The sequence below is a fragment of the Lynx canadensis genome, chromosome B1 (assembly GCF_007474595.2).
Source record: "Lynx canadensis isolate LIC74 chromosome B1, mLynCan4.pri.v2, whole genome shotgun sequence".
Lineage (NCBI taxonomy): Eukaryota > Metazoa > Chordata > Mammalia > Carnivora > Felidae > Lynx > Lynx canadensis.
The window spans coordinates 173,067,109-173,084,790 of NC_044306.2; the positions used below are offsets into that span (position 1 = coordinate 173,067,109).

At 37.7% G+C, this 17,682-nt stretch overlaps 1 protein-coding gene across 8 annotated transcripts in view; it reads left to right on the plus strand.

The window, feature by feature from the left end:
* SMIM14 (small integral membrane protein 14) overlaps positions 1-17,682 on the plus strand; it is a 127,138-nt gene that overhangs the window by 80,802 nt on the left and 28,654 nt on the right. For all 8 annotated transcript variants that reach the window (XM_030314006.1, XM_030314010.1, XM_032593004.1 and 5 more), the window contains one exon: positions 2,418-2,527. In XM_030314006.1, coding sequence (XP_030169866.1) covers positions 2,418-2,527 — 110 coding nt within the window. The remainder of the gene's footprint in view (positions 1-2,417; positions 2,528-17,682) is intronic.

Consider the following 17,682-nt stretch of genomic DNA (forward strand, 5'->3'; position numbering starts at 1 on the left):
GGCAGACTTTTGTTTATGGTCCATAAAGGCAACTGAGAGGAGTACTAGAATGAATATTCAAATAAAGGAGGATAGAGGAAAACAGTAAGAGTTATATCAGTTTTTTTGCTTTTAAGTACTTTTTACATCTTTAATTTTTCACTAGCCTTTTATAACAAATCTTTTAATGAAGCTAGTTTGGAATTTTGAAGCCTTTTGGAGTCTCCTGCATACCAATTAAAATAGTATCCCATTCTGTTTGATTTGGAAGCCCTTGCTTTTAAGGGCACTTGTTAAATGCTCTTATCTAATTGGAACATTTCTCATAATGGCCATTGTAATTCTAGGTTGTAATTCCTCTGACGACTGGTAGCAGTTTGGTAGGACCCTAGCCACAATTAGAATTTAACTCGCCTTTTCTGTGCAGCCATATCTAGTCACAAATGGGGTGTAACCCACATTTATGTCTGGCCATATTTTGGGGCTGCCAATCTGATGGTTACCAAGCCAAGTTCTCAGGACACAAAAAATCTTCGCAAAATTTTGCCACTTCTATTAATATTTGTGTCTTCTGGACCATAGTTCTTAGGCATAAAATAAGCACAGGTGCCGGAAGGAAATATGCTTGACTGTTTAGAGTTTAAGGATCCCATAAGCCAAGTTTAGGTTTCTCAGAGCTGAGCTAATACCTAAAAGGGATGTGCCTCTGGGTTGGGAATTGTACGGTATACATCATTGCACAGAAGTTTTCTTGAGTTTGGCAGGTGACCTAGAGTCAGCCTAACTTGTTCTGTGACCAACTTGATGTCAGAGTCTTTGAGTTAGGTAATGAATACAGAAACAGCTCTGAAGTATTGTGCCAGTGCCCACCACCAATTTTTGTGGCTTTTTTTTTTTATGTGATTCCTGTTAGTTATAGCCCTTATCTATACAAAATAAGACAAACGTGCACCCTAACATAGCAGCAGCAACCATAACATGTTACTGTAGACTGGCCAAGAGAAGGCTTTACGTACCATCACTGATTCCTAGCATGGATTAAACCAGCAGACTCCAGTAAAATGGGGACTGTGGATTGGAACTGGGGAAAAGACTAAACCACCAAATCCCAGTAAGTGGAGACTATAGACTAGAACTGGAAGGGTATTCCAAACATTGTGGACTGAGCCAAGAGGTAGGGACTCAGGTTTCAGATGGAACTGTGTGCCAGCTCAAGCTGACTGGACTGGAAAGCCAGTTAGCTTAAGAGCTCAGCAAAGAGTACGGAGCTCAGAACTGACAAGAACTCCGTGATGACCCTCAGAAATGGCTAGAAAGAAAGTAAACTCGAATATTTCATCGGGTACCACACCTATGTTTCTTGTTGTCCCCAAAGATGTCAGAAGTCTCCTTTAGTCCTGCTGCCTTCACCAAATTCTTTAACAAAAATTAAACTGAGTAAATGTAAAGATTTGGCTTTATTCAACAATTCATGAGTTGAGCAGTGTCCCATGTAACAAATAGCAAGGAGCTCCACCAAGCTGTATAAAAGGAAAGGTTTTTAAAGGCAGAAAGGGGGTGGAGAAGGGAAATTATTAGCAAAGAATGCATTGTTTTAGGCAAGGTCACCTTCCTACAGGGAATGGAAGGGGTTTGTGGATGGATTATCTCACTAGTGCTGACTAGTGAGATAATTCCATGTTGACTGGCTAAAGGTTACCATTCTTGACGGGGTAGGGGGAGGTTGAAACTGCGATTAGACAGGTTATTAGGACTTGGCTTGCTGACATGGAGTTTAGCACAAGTGACTCCATTTTGTTGCCTGGTATCTCCTTTTTATTTTTTTTAATTTTTATTTATTTTTATATAATTTATTGTCAGGTTATACAGTGTGCTCTTGGCTTCCCATCGCTCATTTACCCCATCAACCCTCACTCAGTTTGTTTTCTGTATTTGAGTCTCTTATGGTTTGCCTTCCTCTCTGTTTGTAACTTTTTTTTCCTTCCCTTTCCCGCCATGGTCTTCTGTTAAGTTTCTCAAATCCCAATTATGAGTGAAAACATATGATATCTTCTCTGACTGATTTATTTCACTTCTGCTGTCTCCTTTTTAACAATATGAATTTTAGCAGGGGCACAAACATTTATTCTATAGCAGTACTATAGCTAACAAAGAATTAAATTATTAAGCAGAGTAGGACTCTAGCATCATCTGTTTCACAGGAGGGCCCAGTATAGAACATCAGAAGACATTCACATTTGTAGGAAATTAGTCTGATGGCAGAACAGGTAGGCAACCATTTGTGTGGATTCATAAATTAGATAGTTTATAATAAATATGAACTATCTTTAGTTTAAGAGAACTATTAGTTAAGAGACCTGTTATATTAAGAATTTTTCATAGCTTAAGGGAAAGAATAACTGAACAGTAGTCTTACAACATTTTTTCCTTCCTCCTAGATTTAAACAGTCAAGTTAAATCAAACTGGGAAATCATGGCAGAAGGTGGATTTGATCCCTGTGAATGCGTTTGCTCTCATGAACATGCGATGAGAAGGCTGATCAATCTGGTGAGATGAATGGGATGGTCCTATTCAGAATTGAACTGTATCCCTTCTGTCCTGTTTTTTGGGGGGTGGGGGCGGGGGGGGAATGTTGGTTATTGGAGAATTTTCATCTGATGGTCACTAAAATTATTTCATAATTGAAATTCCACAATGGTTTAAGTCATAGTGGTTAAAGTGCTTGCCAGCAATTCTTCTATTAGAGATAAAAACAAAACAAAACAAAACAAAACAAAACAAAAAACAGATTGCTACCTTTTATTTATGGTAGATTTCTTTTGGTGAAATCACCATCACGGGAAGATGACACATTTGTGTGTAGCCTTTTCTGTTCTATATTAACAAATATATAGTCTTCAGCTATATGGAGCTTGTTTACCTGATAAACTGCTATGAAGTCATAGTTCCTATTGTGACATGGTTCAAATCCTACTCCAATAAATGGCATGACAATAAAAATTTCTATATAAAGCATTTCCAAGTCCAAATCAATTATTTGACAGAGGCAGGTTTCTGAACAACATGCTTTAGATAGTCTCATTGAATTGATTGTTGTGAGATTTGAATTTGTAAAGTTTTTAAGACTCTCCTAGTCTTATAATCTTAAATACAGGAGTCTTTATTAAATACAGGACTTTATACTTTTTTTATGCACAAAAGAAGAAATTTGACTATTAACAATAAAGTATATTGTATTATTATTATGTTAGACATAACATTTTGTTGTTCTAGAAAGCTCTTGTAAAGAGGTATATTATCATAGACCAGGTAATAAAGGCAGGAACAAACATTTGCTCAAATATTTGAGCTGTTGGTGGTTAATAAGCAGGTTTTCCGCTGACTCAGTGTCTGTATGTAGTGATCAGAAGTGTGTTTCTTGTGAATGGTACTCCTTTTAGAGTCAACATATGCTAGGACTTATGATCCTAAAAAATTTCTTACAGGGAAATCAATAAAATAAGAACTTATAAAATTAATAAGACTTGTGGTTATAGAAATAAAATAGGAATGTTATATCTCTGACAACTTGATGTAAAAATAGATGAGTCTAAGGAGAGAATATTTAAAATATTTTCTCTGATTTATGATGTTAAATAGCTGATAGCTTTTATGTCTAAATTTCAGGGTAAGGCAAAAATTTTTTTTCAAATGTGATGCTAGGCACAAAAAATAGACTTGTAATTTAACTGGTAAATTTTCCCAGGAGATCAGTTTTTCTTTTTTTTTTTTTTTTTAATTTTTTTTTTAACGTTTATTTTTGAGACAGAGAGAGAGCATGAACAGGGGAGGGTCAGAGAGAGGGAGACACAGAATCTGAAACAGGCTCCAGGCTCTGAGCTGTCAGCACAGAGCCCGACGCGGGGCTCGAACTCGCGGACCGCAAGATCATGACCTGAGCCGAAGTCGGCCGCTTAACCGACTGAGCCACCCAGGCGCCCCAGGAGATCAGTTTTTAATAAGAGTTACTACCTCTTTTTTTCTTAGTGTCATCTTTTTATTTTTAACATAGTATCTATTATGCTTTTTTCTCTTAGCTCTGCTGCTTTTTTTTTTTTAGAGATGACTAAAACTAAGCCCTACTCTTTATGATCCCCTGTACATTTTTTTTTCTCTTCAGTAGGTTGTCAGGAATACTCATGTTTAGCTTTGTTTTGTTTTGTTTTTAATGGGCACATTCATACCTGATGGGACATTATTGATAGCAATCCTAGTGTGAAGTACTTTATGTGAAAATAGGTTTTAGATTTTACAAACCTTTAAAAGTGTACAGTGTACATTTTTTAGTCTATGCTGAATATTTTCACATGATGTAAATTACTGATGGGTGATCCTGGATGGGTGATCTGCTAGTGTATAAATTGCTGATAGCAGTATTGAAGATTCCAGAAGGGAGGAGAAACTCGATTTCAATGAGGAAACTTGCTAATTAGGCTTGATAGACATTTGTTTGATTTGAATTGTGCTTTATAGTTTTTATTTCTTCTTTTATTTAAACTCCAATTCAAGCAGCATTTTGGGGCCATACCTATCTTATCGATATTAAGTACTTTCTAAACTGAAAGAGTATCTTTTGAAACAACGTCTCTAATGTCAGAAATTCAGAAATAATGTCTCTAACTTCAGAAGTTCAGCCATGAGGTCTCTAAGTTCTCTAAATTCAGAAATGTGTAATACTGTTTACTATAGCATTATTTCTAGTAGTGAAAGTTATAAACAACCTAAATGTCTGCCAGTAGTGGTTATATCATGGTTTGCTCATATGATGGAATCTTATACAGAGGTTTAAAAGAATGTCTTTGAAGATTACATCATAACAGAAGGGAAATTCACATGTGAAATGAATAAAGGCAACGTCTAGAAATGACATTTAGCATCATCTTGCTTTTCTGTACCCACACACACCATATATATACATGTGCATAGGAAAAAAAGCCTTGAAGAAAATATGTCAGTGTTAACAGTGTTTATCTCTGGATTGTAGAATATAAGGTGAGAGGGTTTTTTTTTTTTTATAGTTTTCTGTATCTTCTATGATATACTCAGGAAAAGGGTTATTTAACAAAAAGAATCTTTTTTTTTTTCATTTAAACATTGTCAGCACTCTTTCATACTGTACTAGGCTTTTATACCTCTCATGCTTTCGTTATCTTCTACTTTTACACTTCAGAGGACCTGTTTTTAGTACCTTTATCTTAACTACTCTGTGGAGGTCTAACCCCCCAGTCTATATTTAAAAGCAGTTTATCTGATGGTGTAATTTTTCTGTATTAGTTGTAACTACCAGAATTTAGATGTCTGCCTGTTCAGAAAACTCATGGGTATATATTGGTGATGACAGAGCAGAGGTTTATTACCCTCATCTTTCTAAAAGTAGACATTGAACTCATCTTTGCAATAGAGTAGCATCTCATTAATTTTAGGTTCTAATTTGGAATTTTTGTTACTTTTTACTTCGTATAACCAAATTGGATTTTCTTGTAAGTTAGAGTATTATCAAATTCTGAGAATTTAAGGTGCTAATAGCAAGTAAAAACCTGGGAACACTTAGAGATTTTAATGATTATTTATGGTTAGATTATTAATTGTGTTCTGGACTGCAGTTTAGTTTTGCCTATTCTGTGGAAATAGGTGGGCTTTGCCAAGGGATATTTTCAGCTTAGGAGCAGTTAAGATTTTACCATTGTTTCCTTTCCATTTTAATGAAGTTCTGTTCCTTCACAATTTAAAACTAAATTCTTTTCCTAATTTAGTAATGATATCAGTTAAGGTTCTTTATTATAGGTTATAGAAGTTCTGACTGAGTTAAGCAGAAAAAGACCTATTAAAAGGATAGTACGTGGCTCACACTAGCACGGACTAGGAGAACCTAGCATGGAAAATGAATACGATCAAAGGGAGGGTAAGTGCCAAAACACGAGGGAGCCAAAGTCGTGCTGCAGAGCTAGGGCAGCCAAGAAGCTGCTTGCTCCTGAATTCTAGACTTTCGTATGTCCAAGTGTTGATGCAGCATCTCCATTTAGATAACTAGTAGACATCTTACTCATGATATGTGCATTACCAGACTTCTTTTCTTGCCCCCAGGCTTAAACTTCCTTGTCTCTTCTATTCACTCCATTATTCTGGTTGCTCAGGCAATACCTTTTGTGTCAATTTTTACTCTTTCAGCCTCATAGCTAATGCAGAAACAAATCCTTTTGACTCAACCTTAAAAATATATCTAGAATCCAGACATTTCTCACACTTTCCGTGCAGCAGCCTGTTCTAGTCTACATCAGCTTTTGCCTAGATTATTAAATTAGCCTCTTTATGAGTCTCCTTGCTTCCACCCCCTTGCCATGCCCCACTTTCTGCAAGTTTAGTTTTCACTACAGCAGCTGAAGTGATCTATTTTCGATAAAACAGATAATGTTCTCCTTCCCTCAAACTCCTGCATGACACTTAAAGTGAAAAAAAATTTACATAGCCCTACATGATCTGTCGCTTCTCCACCCCACTCTTCCCTTTTGCTCATTTTGTCTAACAGTTCTGGCCTCTTACAGGTCACACACAAATGATCGATAGTGTAAAGACTTTAGACTTTTCTATAGCGAAACTGGAAGGCATTGGCACAAAGACTTTAAGTTCTGAAAGGAAATTATTACAAATCCAGCATTCTGTATTCAACCAAAGTGTCAATCAAATAGGAGAGAATCTTCAAAAATCCTATCTCATGTACCATTACTTAGAAAGGTGCTAAAGGGGGCGCCTGGGTGGCACAGTCGGTTAAGCGTCCGACTTCAGCCAGGTCACCATCTCGCGGTCCGGGAGTTTGAGCCCCGCATCAGGCTCTGGGCTGATGGCTCAGAGCCTGGAGCCTGTTTCTGATTCTGTGTCTCCCTCTCTCTCTGCCCCTCCCCCGTTCATGCTCTTTCTCTGTCCGAAAAATAAATAAATGTTGAAAAAAAAATTTTTTTTTAAAAAATAAAAAATAAAAAAAAAGAAAAGTGCTAAAGAATGAACTATTTTTCACCAAAATGAAGACATAAACCAAGGAGGGAGACTAAGATTTGAGTGTAGAAAGTGAGAGGTCTAGCACATGCAAGAAGCAAAAGTAACTTCCAGGATAATGGTGAATGGAAATCCCAAGGTGATAGCTGTGCGTCAGGTTTGTGGATACAAGACAGCTGGTTTCATTGAGAGGGTGTCACACAGCTCTAGCAGAGACTTTTTCAGGAGGATGAATTGATAGAACACCTAGTGATTCGAGACATTTTGTGATCTAAAAAGCTGAAAACAAGTTGCCAAAAGTCCTAGAAAACCAAGTAAATGGGAAAAAAGAACATTTAACTTTAAGGAAATACAGAAAATAGTACAGAAAAGAAAAAGTAATTATAATTTACTACATGGTTCAAATGTGAAGAGCATTTACATAGTCATAATAATGTTAAAACTATTGAGCTAAACCAATTTATGATTTAATTACTAGCAGATGGGAAGAGTGTACATGTGTGTTGGGTTCAGAAAAGAGAGAACTGGGTCTTCTTATTCTATACTGGTGAATCAATGGGTATTGCTTAAAACTGAAAAATCAAGAAGTAGCAATAATGCATATTTTTAAAGACATGGAGGTAAATACTAAAATAATCAGCTAAAAGGTGAAAGTCGTTCCTCTATGGGAGGAGAAATAGGTATGCAGAAATGAGGAACTGCTTTTTTTCGGAACAGACTGGCAAAAGTGTTTATTTAACTCTGAATTGTATACATGAATAACTAATAAAAATTAAAACAACAAAAAGCAAAAACCTTTCAGTTAGGAGTAAAAAGACAAGGTGTGAGTCTATTGGGTAGCTGGATATGTTGTGTATCTTTTTCCTCCATGGAGTGTAAGGTGACTGGTTGAGGCCTTTGCTACCGGCTAAAACCAGGTTACTGCTTTCTAAGAAAAGTAGAAAATATTCATGGGGAGGGCTTCTAGTTGGATGTTAAGGATCAAGAGAGAAGCCAGAGTAACCCCAGACCTTTAGTGGATATAAAAGAGGAAATGGTTCAGAAATGAAATGTGCTATATATAAAGCCTTAGAATGAAGCTTTCCCTACTTTGAGCATTAAGAGGTTCTCTAGCCTGCCTGCATCCTTCCTTGATAAGGAAAGCTGTTTGTATACGCTGTCACCATCCTGATCCTTTTTTTTTTTTCTTTTAAATTTTTTTTTTTAATGTTTATTTATTTTTGAGACAGAGAGAGACAGAGCATGAACGGGGGAGGGTCACAGAGAGAGGGAGACACAGAATCTGAAACAGGCTCCAGGCTCTGAGCTGTCAGCACAGAGCCCGACGCGGGGCTCGAACCCACCGACCGCGAGATCGTGACCTGAGCCGAAGTCGGACGCTTAACCGACCAAGCCACCCAGGCGCCCCTCCTGATCCTTTAATAACTATAAAGATTAAAACAAGAAAGCAGTTGAAGAAAATAAGAGGACCACAGTGTGGTTGGGCATAGCTAGCTACATTCAAAGACAAGATGAAATAATTAGATGTGTCTAATATGAAAAATCATTGTGCAAGTTATGGCTATAAGTGCAGCTTCATATAAGTATGTTGTCCTGGTCTTAAATATCACCAGCAACATGATTTTCTGAAATGGTGAACAATTCTTTGTAAAGTTGTAAACAAAACTAAGTATAATATTCCTTTGATTTAAATGCTGAATTCCAGTTAAATTCCTTGGTAATTTAGTGTCAGCTAACCAAAAAATATCTTGCTGTTATTTTTTTAATGGACTTAGATTAAAGGCTCAGATTTTTCACTTATGTGAATAGGTGGCAGGACGTTTGAAAGTCATGTGGGATGTAAGCCAGTCACAACAATCGAAGATCTGCCTCTCAGATATCCACGAAGCCCTGGTACTGACACATTGGAGAACATATGATGGGGGGAGAAGTAGAGTTTAAAAAAAAAAAAAGGAGGGGAGCCTGGGTGGCTCAGATGGTTAAGAGGCCTACTCTGGACTTCAGCTCAGGTCATGATCTCACAGGTTCGTGGGTTCGAGTTCTGTGTCGGGCTCTACTCTGACTGCGTGGAGCCTCCTTGATATTCCTTCTCATTCCCTCTCTCTCTGCCCTTCCCCCACTCGTGTGCATGCACTCTCTCAAAATAAATAAACATTAAAAAAAAGAGGAAACCCAAATAAGCTTATGAAGGTAGGCAAGAAGAAAGAAGAGAAGCGTAGTTCATAGAAAGCACAAGTAAAATGTTATGTGTGAGTGGGTTCTCATCCCCTGTTAAAAGAGTTAGATTGGAGTCTTGAAATGCTATTTACAAGGAAGACAGTTACCAGGGTGTCTGTGTGGCTCAGTCAGTTGAGTGTCTGACTCTTGATTTTGGCTCAGGTCATGATCCTAGGATCATTGGATTGAGCCCCAAGTTGGGCTCCACACTCAGCATGGAGGCTCCTTGAGATTCTTTCTTGCTCTCTCTCTTTCCCTCCCTCCCTCCATTTGCCCCTCTCTCCCCCCACCCAGTCTCTCTCTCTCTCTCCCTCTCTCAAAAAAAAAAAAAAAATATATATATATATATAGTAGGTATGTGATAAAGGAGTGAGGAAAAAGCTATCTCAAAAGAATGCAGTACTCTTAATCTTAGACACAATATAATTCAAAGCCAAAACAATTAAGTGGAACATGGAAATAATATCGACAAAAGATAGAATTCATCAAAAAAATATGGACCTTTATGTCTTGAACAACGGAGAACACAAAAACTATTATAAATACAAGAAGAAACATTCTTTAGAAGTATCTGAGAAAAGATAGTGAAAGCCATAGAGATGCCTTTGTGGGGTTGGAGTGTGAGAACATGTGGGGGATGTGTGTGTGTGTAGGTCAGTATATGTTTGTAAATACATAGGAATGGTTTCCAAGGGGTATACTGGAGCTCATAATAATGGTTATATTGAGGAGTTTCAAGTTAGTCTAGGTACTAGTTTAAGCCCATGATGTAAGTTTTCCTTTTACAAATGAGGAAACTGAGGTACAGAGAAGTTAAGTCACTCTTTCCAGGTGTCAGAGCTGAACAGAGAGTGGCAGAGGCACATTCAACTCTGGCAGTTTAGCTCTAGGCCCTGTGCTGTTTCTTTTGTTTTCTTTTTTTAATAAAATTTTTAAGTTTATTTATTTTGAGAAAGAGAGGGCGCAAGCAGGGGAGGAGCAGAGAGGAGAGAGAGAGAGAGAGAGAGAGAGAGAGAGAGAGAGAGAGAGACAGACAGACTCCCAAGCAGGTCTTGCACTGCCGGTGCAGAGCCCAATGTGGGGCTTGAACCCACTAACTGTGAGATTATGACCTGAGCGGAAACCAAGAGTCAGTCACTTGACCAACTGAGCCACCCAGGTGCCCTTGCCTTGTACTATTTCTTTAGTGCCCTGTTCTGTTCTGCTGCTGCCAGTTGGTCTCCTTCAAGCACCTTTAAAAACACTATATTTGTGATCAAGGGAACATTAGGAGGATAGAAGAAAGCAATGAAGGAGAGACTCTTCACTGTATTTGTACAGTTTAAAACTGTGAATGTACTACCTAATCAAATAACCTTAAAAATAAAACTCAGAAGACACCTGGCTGGCTCAGTTCATGATATTGCAGTTCATGAGTTTGAGCCCCTCATTGGGCTTTGTGCTGACAGCTCAGAACCTGAAGCCTGCTTTGGATTCTGTGTCTCCCTCTCTCTCTGCCCCTCCCCCGCTCATGCTCTGCCTCTCTCTGTCTCAAAATTAAATAAACATTAAAAAAAATTTAAAGAAAAAAACCTCTGCATACAACTCTTGATCTTGGGGTTGTGAGTTCAAGCCCCTCGTTGGGTACAGAGATTAAGTAAAACTTTAAAAAGATAAAACTTTGTAAGCTACTTCAAAGGCATTAGAAGCAGTAAAATTATACACAATATGTAGTACAGACTTTTTTCACTGAAGAATAAAATTTTTGAATATACTATTATATGATTTGAAAAGAAAAGATATTATGTTTAGCTTTCCCATAATTCTTTTTAAAAAATGTTTATTTATTTTGAGAGAGAGAGAGAGCACGCACGAGCAGGTGGTGAAGGGGCGGAGAGGGAGAGAATCCCAAGCAGGCTCGTACTGTCAGCACAGAGCCCCACGTGGGGCTTGATCTCATGAATCGTGAGATCATGACCTGAGCCAAAATCAAGAGTGGGACGCTGAACCAAATGAGCCACCCAGGTGCCCCTAGCTCTTCAGTAATCCTAATAAGACTTTCTTTTGTTCTTAATTCTTTGATTTCTAAATTGGTAGATTTTTTTCTCATCAGCATATAAAAAATATATAAAAATAGAAAAAACTTGTATGTCTCCTAAGGCAAAATGGCTACAACAACAATTCAGTGCTTTTTTTACTATTGCCTCATCAGTGCTTATGTAAATTTTGATTGTTTAACTCTTAGGCTGTACCAGTATAAAGAATATAAATCTGATTTTCATTCATTTTATTGTCTATCTATAGTGTGGACTTTAAAAGCAAATGATTATATCTCCGGTTGTATTATAGGAGTGTTTTAAATAATACATTATAAGCTGCATTTACGTTTAAGGTTGATAAGACTGCAGTACAAAGAGTGCCCATTTTGGGGTGCTCCTGACAAAGCTTTGCTTATTCACTTGGCAGGTGTGCTTCTGGTGACTTAATTACATCATTGAGTTACACACAGGTTCATAACACAGTTGTACTTTGCTAAGTGTGTTTATGTCTCTATTTGTCTCCACAATGTTCAGAAACATTAATAAAAGGAGGCATTTTCTGACATTACAATCTATTTCTTTCATAATTAATGCTTTACTCATTAAATACTGGTTGGTAAGACTTATTTTAAGTGGATAAAAATATATATACAGTGAGTTTCTTTCATTTAAAATCAGTTCTTTTCATCAAGTTATGCTATGTTGCATTACTTGATTTAATATGGAAACATGCTTAGTGATAAGTATGGATTTTTCTTGATATGGTAGAATACTACTACATGTGTAGAAAGATGCCAGCACAAAATTGTGATCTCATTATAAACCAGTCATTTTTTAAAGTTGTGTGGTATTTTTTTGTGTGTGCCCTTGTGGAGTTAGTATTCTTTAAAAAAAAAAAAAAAGCATTTCCTTACAACAACTGTATTTAGTTGTGTGTGTGTTTTTTTTTTTTTTTTAAATGACTAATATTTCCTTACAACAATAAAAACAGCCTGCAGGGGGCTTTTTCCATTCCCATTGAAGCCATTTGTAGAATTATTCTGGTTTCACCCTATTCTGCTCCCTTGATACCTCCTTCTTTCTCTGTTCTCCTTGACTGGCTGTCTCTTGGCATAAAATTTCTTCTATTAATCATAGGAGTTCCAGAAAGAGAGAACAGATAGATTTCTTTTTTTTTTTTTTTTTTTTTTTTTTTTTTTTTTTTTTTTTTTTTTTAAATTTTTTTTTTCAACGTTTATTTTATTTTTGGGACAGAGAGAGACAGAGCATGAACGGGGGAGGGGCAGAGAGAGAGGGAGACACAGAATGGGAAACAGGCTCCAGGCTCTGAGCCATCAGCCCAGAGCCCGACGCGGGGCTCGAACTCACAGACCGCAAGATCGTGACCTGGCTGAAGTCGGACGCTTAACCGACTGCGCCACCCAGGCGCCCGAGAACAGATAGATTTCGTAATGTGAACTTGGATCATGTTTTGTGTTTTTCCTGCTCTCTGTTGTAACCTAAGATTTGAAATAAGATAATCCCTTTTTTGGTTTGTTGAGCTCTGTATTTCACATCTAAACAGTGTAACTGAAACCTCTAAAATTTTAATTTACTTAAAGTTGTATTTGTATTAGAGTATTGTAAGCATGTGATCTGGGAGATCTTTGGTCAGAGTCCTCATTATAGGCCTGAAGGCCCTGTAAATTGTGGCTAATGTTCACTGTACTTAAATAAGTTACATTAAGATTGATTGGTTTTTTTCCTGGAAGAAAAATGTGTGTGCCTGAAAAATTTCTTGAGAAACCTGTCTACCTAGCAAATATATCTACTGCTAGTATCTTTTTCTATTTATTTAAAAATTTTAATGTTTATTTATTTATTTTTGAGAGAGCATGCATAAGTGTGAAAGAGGGGCAGAGAGAGAGCGGGAGAGAGAATCCAAGTAGGCTCCGCACTGTCAGCTCAACATGGGACTTGATCTCATGAGTCATGAGATAATGACCCAAGCCAAAATCAAGAGTATGACGCTTAACCAACTGAGCCACCCAGGCGCCTCTATTTATTTTAATTTTAATTTTAATTTTTGTAGAACACTTATTGAAATAATACATGAATATATTCTTTCAAAAAATAATCAGACATTAAAAAAAAAGTAAAAGTAGGGAAGTATATATCCCCAATTTAATAATAGTATTTAGCATCTTCCATGTGGTACAAAGCCTTTTTTAATCATCTGATTAACTTCTGGGTTTTATTTTAGTTAATAAAGGAAATTTTAGTCAATTTCTTACTTTCAAATCTTAATATTTTTTATCAATATCATCCAGGCACTGGAAGACTAGTTAGTCCTTCTGTGGTTAGAGGTATAATTCAGTTTACCAATTAGGAAATGAGGTTATATGGGAGTGCCTGGGTGACTCAGTTGGCTAAGCATCCGACTTCAGCTCAGGTCATGATCTCATGGTCTGTGGGTTCAAGTCCCAGGTTGGGTTCTGTGCTGACAGCTCGGAGCCTGGAGCCTGCTTTGGATCCTGCCTCTCCCTTTCTCTCTGCCCCCCTCCCTTGCTTGCATTCTGTCTCTCAAAATGAATAAATGTTGAAAATAATAACAAAAAAAAGATAAAATAATGGTTGCATGTCCTTATGGCACACAATTCAAGCAGTATACTGTAAAAAGAGAAAATAAAAATCTCCCTATATTTTCCAATGCTTCATTGCTTCTTTATTGAATATAAGCTGTTAACATTTGTTTTATATTATTCCAGTTGTATGACCGCATAACAAATTACTCAAAAATTTAGTGGTATAAAACCTTTTATTAAGATGACAAACTCTGTGTCTGGAGTTCATACAGAGCATAGTGGAGATGACATGTGTGTTGCACAATCTCTGGGTTCTTAGCTGTAAGACTCAGAGGCTGGGAGCAGGAAGCATCTGGAGGCTCACTCACTCACTGTCTGGCAGCTGATACTGGTAGACTGAAACCCTACCTAGTACTCCCAGCCTACATATGACCTTTTCATATGGATGCTTGGCTTCCTCACAGTGTGGTGGCTTGCTTCCAAGGTTAAGTATCCATCTCAAGGGAGGATAGGGAAGGGGGAGAACCAGCCAGCAGCTGGATACTTTTTTTTTTTTTTAATTTCCTTAAGTAATCTCTACACCCAACATGGGTCTCTAACTCAACAACCCCAAGATCAAGAGTCACATGCTCTACTGCCTGAGCCAGCCAGGCACCCCAGCAGCTGGATACTTTTTATGACCTGGCCTAAGAAATTGCATACAGCCCTTTGATTATAGCGATCACAAGCCTGCTTAGGTTCAAGAGGAGAGGAAATATATTCCATCCTTTTTTTTTTCAATTGAGGTATATTTGACATTATATTAATTTCAGGTATACAACAAAATGATTTGATACTTACATATTACTAAATGATCACCACAGTAAGTCTAGTTAACATCCAACATCATACATAGTTACAAAGAAATTTTTCATCTTGTGATGAGGAATTTTAGGATCTACCCTCTTAGCAACTTTCAAATCTGCAATATAATGTTGTTAACTATAGTCACCATGTTTTACATTACATCCCCATGGCTTTTTTTTTTTTTAATTTTTTTTTTTCAACGTTTATTTATTTTTGGGACAGAGAGAGATAGAGCATGAACGGGGGAGGGGCAGAGAGAGAGGGAGACACAGAATCGGAAACAGGCTCCAGGCTCTGAGCCATCATCCCAGAGCCCGACGCGGGGCTCGAACTCACCGACCGCGAGATCGTGACCTGGCTGAAGTCGGACGCTTAACTGACTGCGCCACCCAGGCGCCCCTACCCATGGCTTATTTTATAACTAGAATTTTGTACCTTTTGACCTCCTTCACCCATTTTGCCCACCCTCTACCACCCAATTTTGGTAACCACCTATCTATTCTCTGTATTTATTAGCTTGGTTTGTTGTTTTAAATTAAATGTATAAGGCAGATTATTGTCTTTCTCTGACTTACTTCACTTAGCTTATGTCCTCAAGGTCCATCTGGATTGCCACAAATGGCAAGATTTCATTCTTTTTATGTCTCTGTGTACACACACACACACACACACACACCCCATCATCTTTATCCATTCATCCATCAGTGGACACTTAGGTTGTTTTCATATCTTGGCTACTGAAAATAATGCTGCAGTGCACATGGGTGTGCATATATCTTTTCAAATTAGTGTTTTCATTTTCTTCAGATAAATACCCAAAAGTGGAATTGCTGGGTCATGTACTGGTAATTCTGGTCTTAATTTTTTTTTTTTTTTTTTTGAGAAACCTTATACTTTTTTCCATAGTGGCTGCACCAATTTACATTCCCACCAATAGTGCACAAGGGTTTCCTTTTCTCCACATCTTCACTAATGCTTGTTATTTCTTGTCTTGTGCTGCTGTTTATAAGCCACCCTGTCTGTAGTATTGTTTTAGAAAAGTAAACTGAGACATTTGCTAACATGAAAAGATATACAAAGTGTGTTAATCAACTCTTTATGTTATCAGTAAGGCTTTCGGTCTACAGTAGTCTCCTGTAGTCAAAACTTACATATGGATTTTTGACTATGCAGGGGGGTCAATGTCCCTACCACTGTGTTGTTCAGGGATCAACTATTTTACAAATAACAATGTCTGGAATATAGTAACCAGAATGCTAACAAATAGTTATCATCATATGGAGGGATGTTGTCGATTTTGGTCACTGCTCTAAGAACTACTAGAACATTCCTGAGCTACTGAGCTCCATTAGAACGTAGGAAATGTTGTGTTTTGGGTTTTTTGTTTGTTCTTTTAATGGGGCTTTATGTTTATGTTTCTTTCGTATTTTATTTTTTAATTAAAAATTTTTTTAATGTTTATTTATTTTTGAGAAAGAGAGAGTGCACAAGTGGGACAGGGTTAGAGAAAGGGAGACCTAGAATCAGAAGCAGTCTCCAGGCTCTGAGCTGTCAGCACCAAGTCAGATGTAGGGCTCAAACCCACGAACCCATGAGATCACGACCTGAGCTGAAATCAGACATTTAACTGATTGAGCCACCCAGGTGCCTCTCTTTTCTTTCTTAATAAATGTTTATTCATTTTTGAGAGAGAGAATGTGAGCAGGGGAGGGGCAGAGAGAGGGGGACAGAGGATCTGACGCAGGCTCTGTGTTGACATCGGTGAGCCCAAGGCAGAGGGCTCAAACATACCAACCATGAGATCCTGGCCTTAGCTGAAGTTGATGCTAAACCAGCTGAGCCACCCAGGCACCCTTATATTGTTATTTTATGTGTTAGGCTCCCTACTACATCTCTGGATCCGTAATATATACTTGCTGTTTTATGACTTTATTTCCCAAGCTGCATATTGGAACACCTGACCTAACACTGATGATTTGTGAGAATACTTTAAAATGGGAACACCTGCGGGGCGCCTGGGTGGCGCAGTCGGTTAAGCGTCCGACTTCAGCCAGGTCACGATCTCGCGGTCCGTGAGTTCGAGCCCCGCGTCAAGCTCTGGGCTGATGGCTCAGAGCCTGGAGCCTGTTTCCGATTCTGTGTCTCCCTCTCTCTCTGCCCCTCCCCCGTTCATGCTCTATCTCTCTCTGTCCCAAAAATAAATAAACGTTGAAAAAAAAAAATTAAAAAAAAAAAAAATAAAATGGGAACACCTGTTTTTTTTTTTTTTTTCATCCTCTTTTTTCAATATCTTGCTCTCAAACTGGCAAGGAGTTTAGTTGTTGCAAATAATATACATATAATTCCTCCGAGCAGTTTAGGGAAAAAAATAGTCTCTTAAAATCTGAAAACCTTAGTTTGACAAAATGCACATGAAAATTACTCCTGGGATGCCTGGTCGCTCAGTCGGTTAAGTGTCTGACTCTTGGTTTTGGCTCAGGTCATGATCTCATGATTCTTGAGCTCGAGCCCCACATCCAGCTCTTTGCTGACAGTGGGGAGCCTGCTTGAGATTCTCTCTCTCCCTCTCTTTCTGCCCCTTCCTTATGCTCTATCTCTCTCAAAATAAATAAACTTTAACAAAAAATCACTCCTTAAATATTTGTCAAAGAAATGAATATTTTTCTCTATTTTTGTTTTGAGGAAAGCCACAGGAATCTCACTGCTCAGAGACTTTCAAGCGAACCTTACGACCATGAGCTGTGTTAGAGGACATTGACCCAACCGTTTAGTCATTACTTTGAAAGTACTTTTTGTTGTTGGTTTTAGAATTTCATTTAAAAAAAAATAATAGTGATAAATTTGAGCATGCTTATTTACACAGTCAGCCCTGTTTAATATTAAAATGACTTTTTCCCACTTTCCTGCAAATTGCTGTGATCTAAAAACGTTATCCTGTAGACCATGAACTGGGATTTTTATATACATGTTTAATTTTTTATATGTTTAATTATATCATTTAATCCTCATAATGCCTTAAAGTTCATAA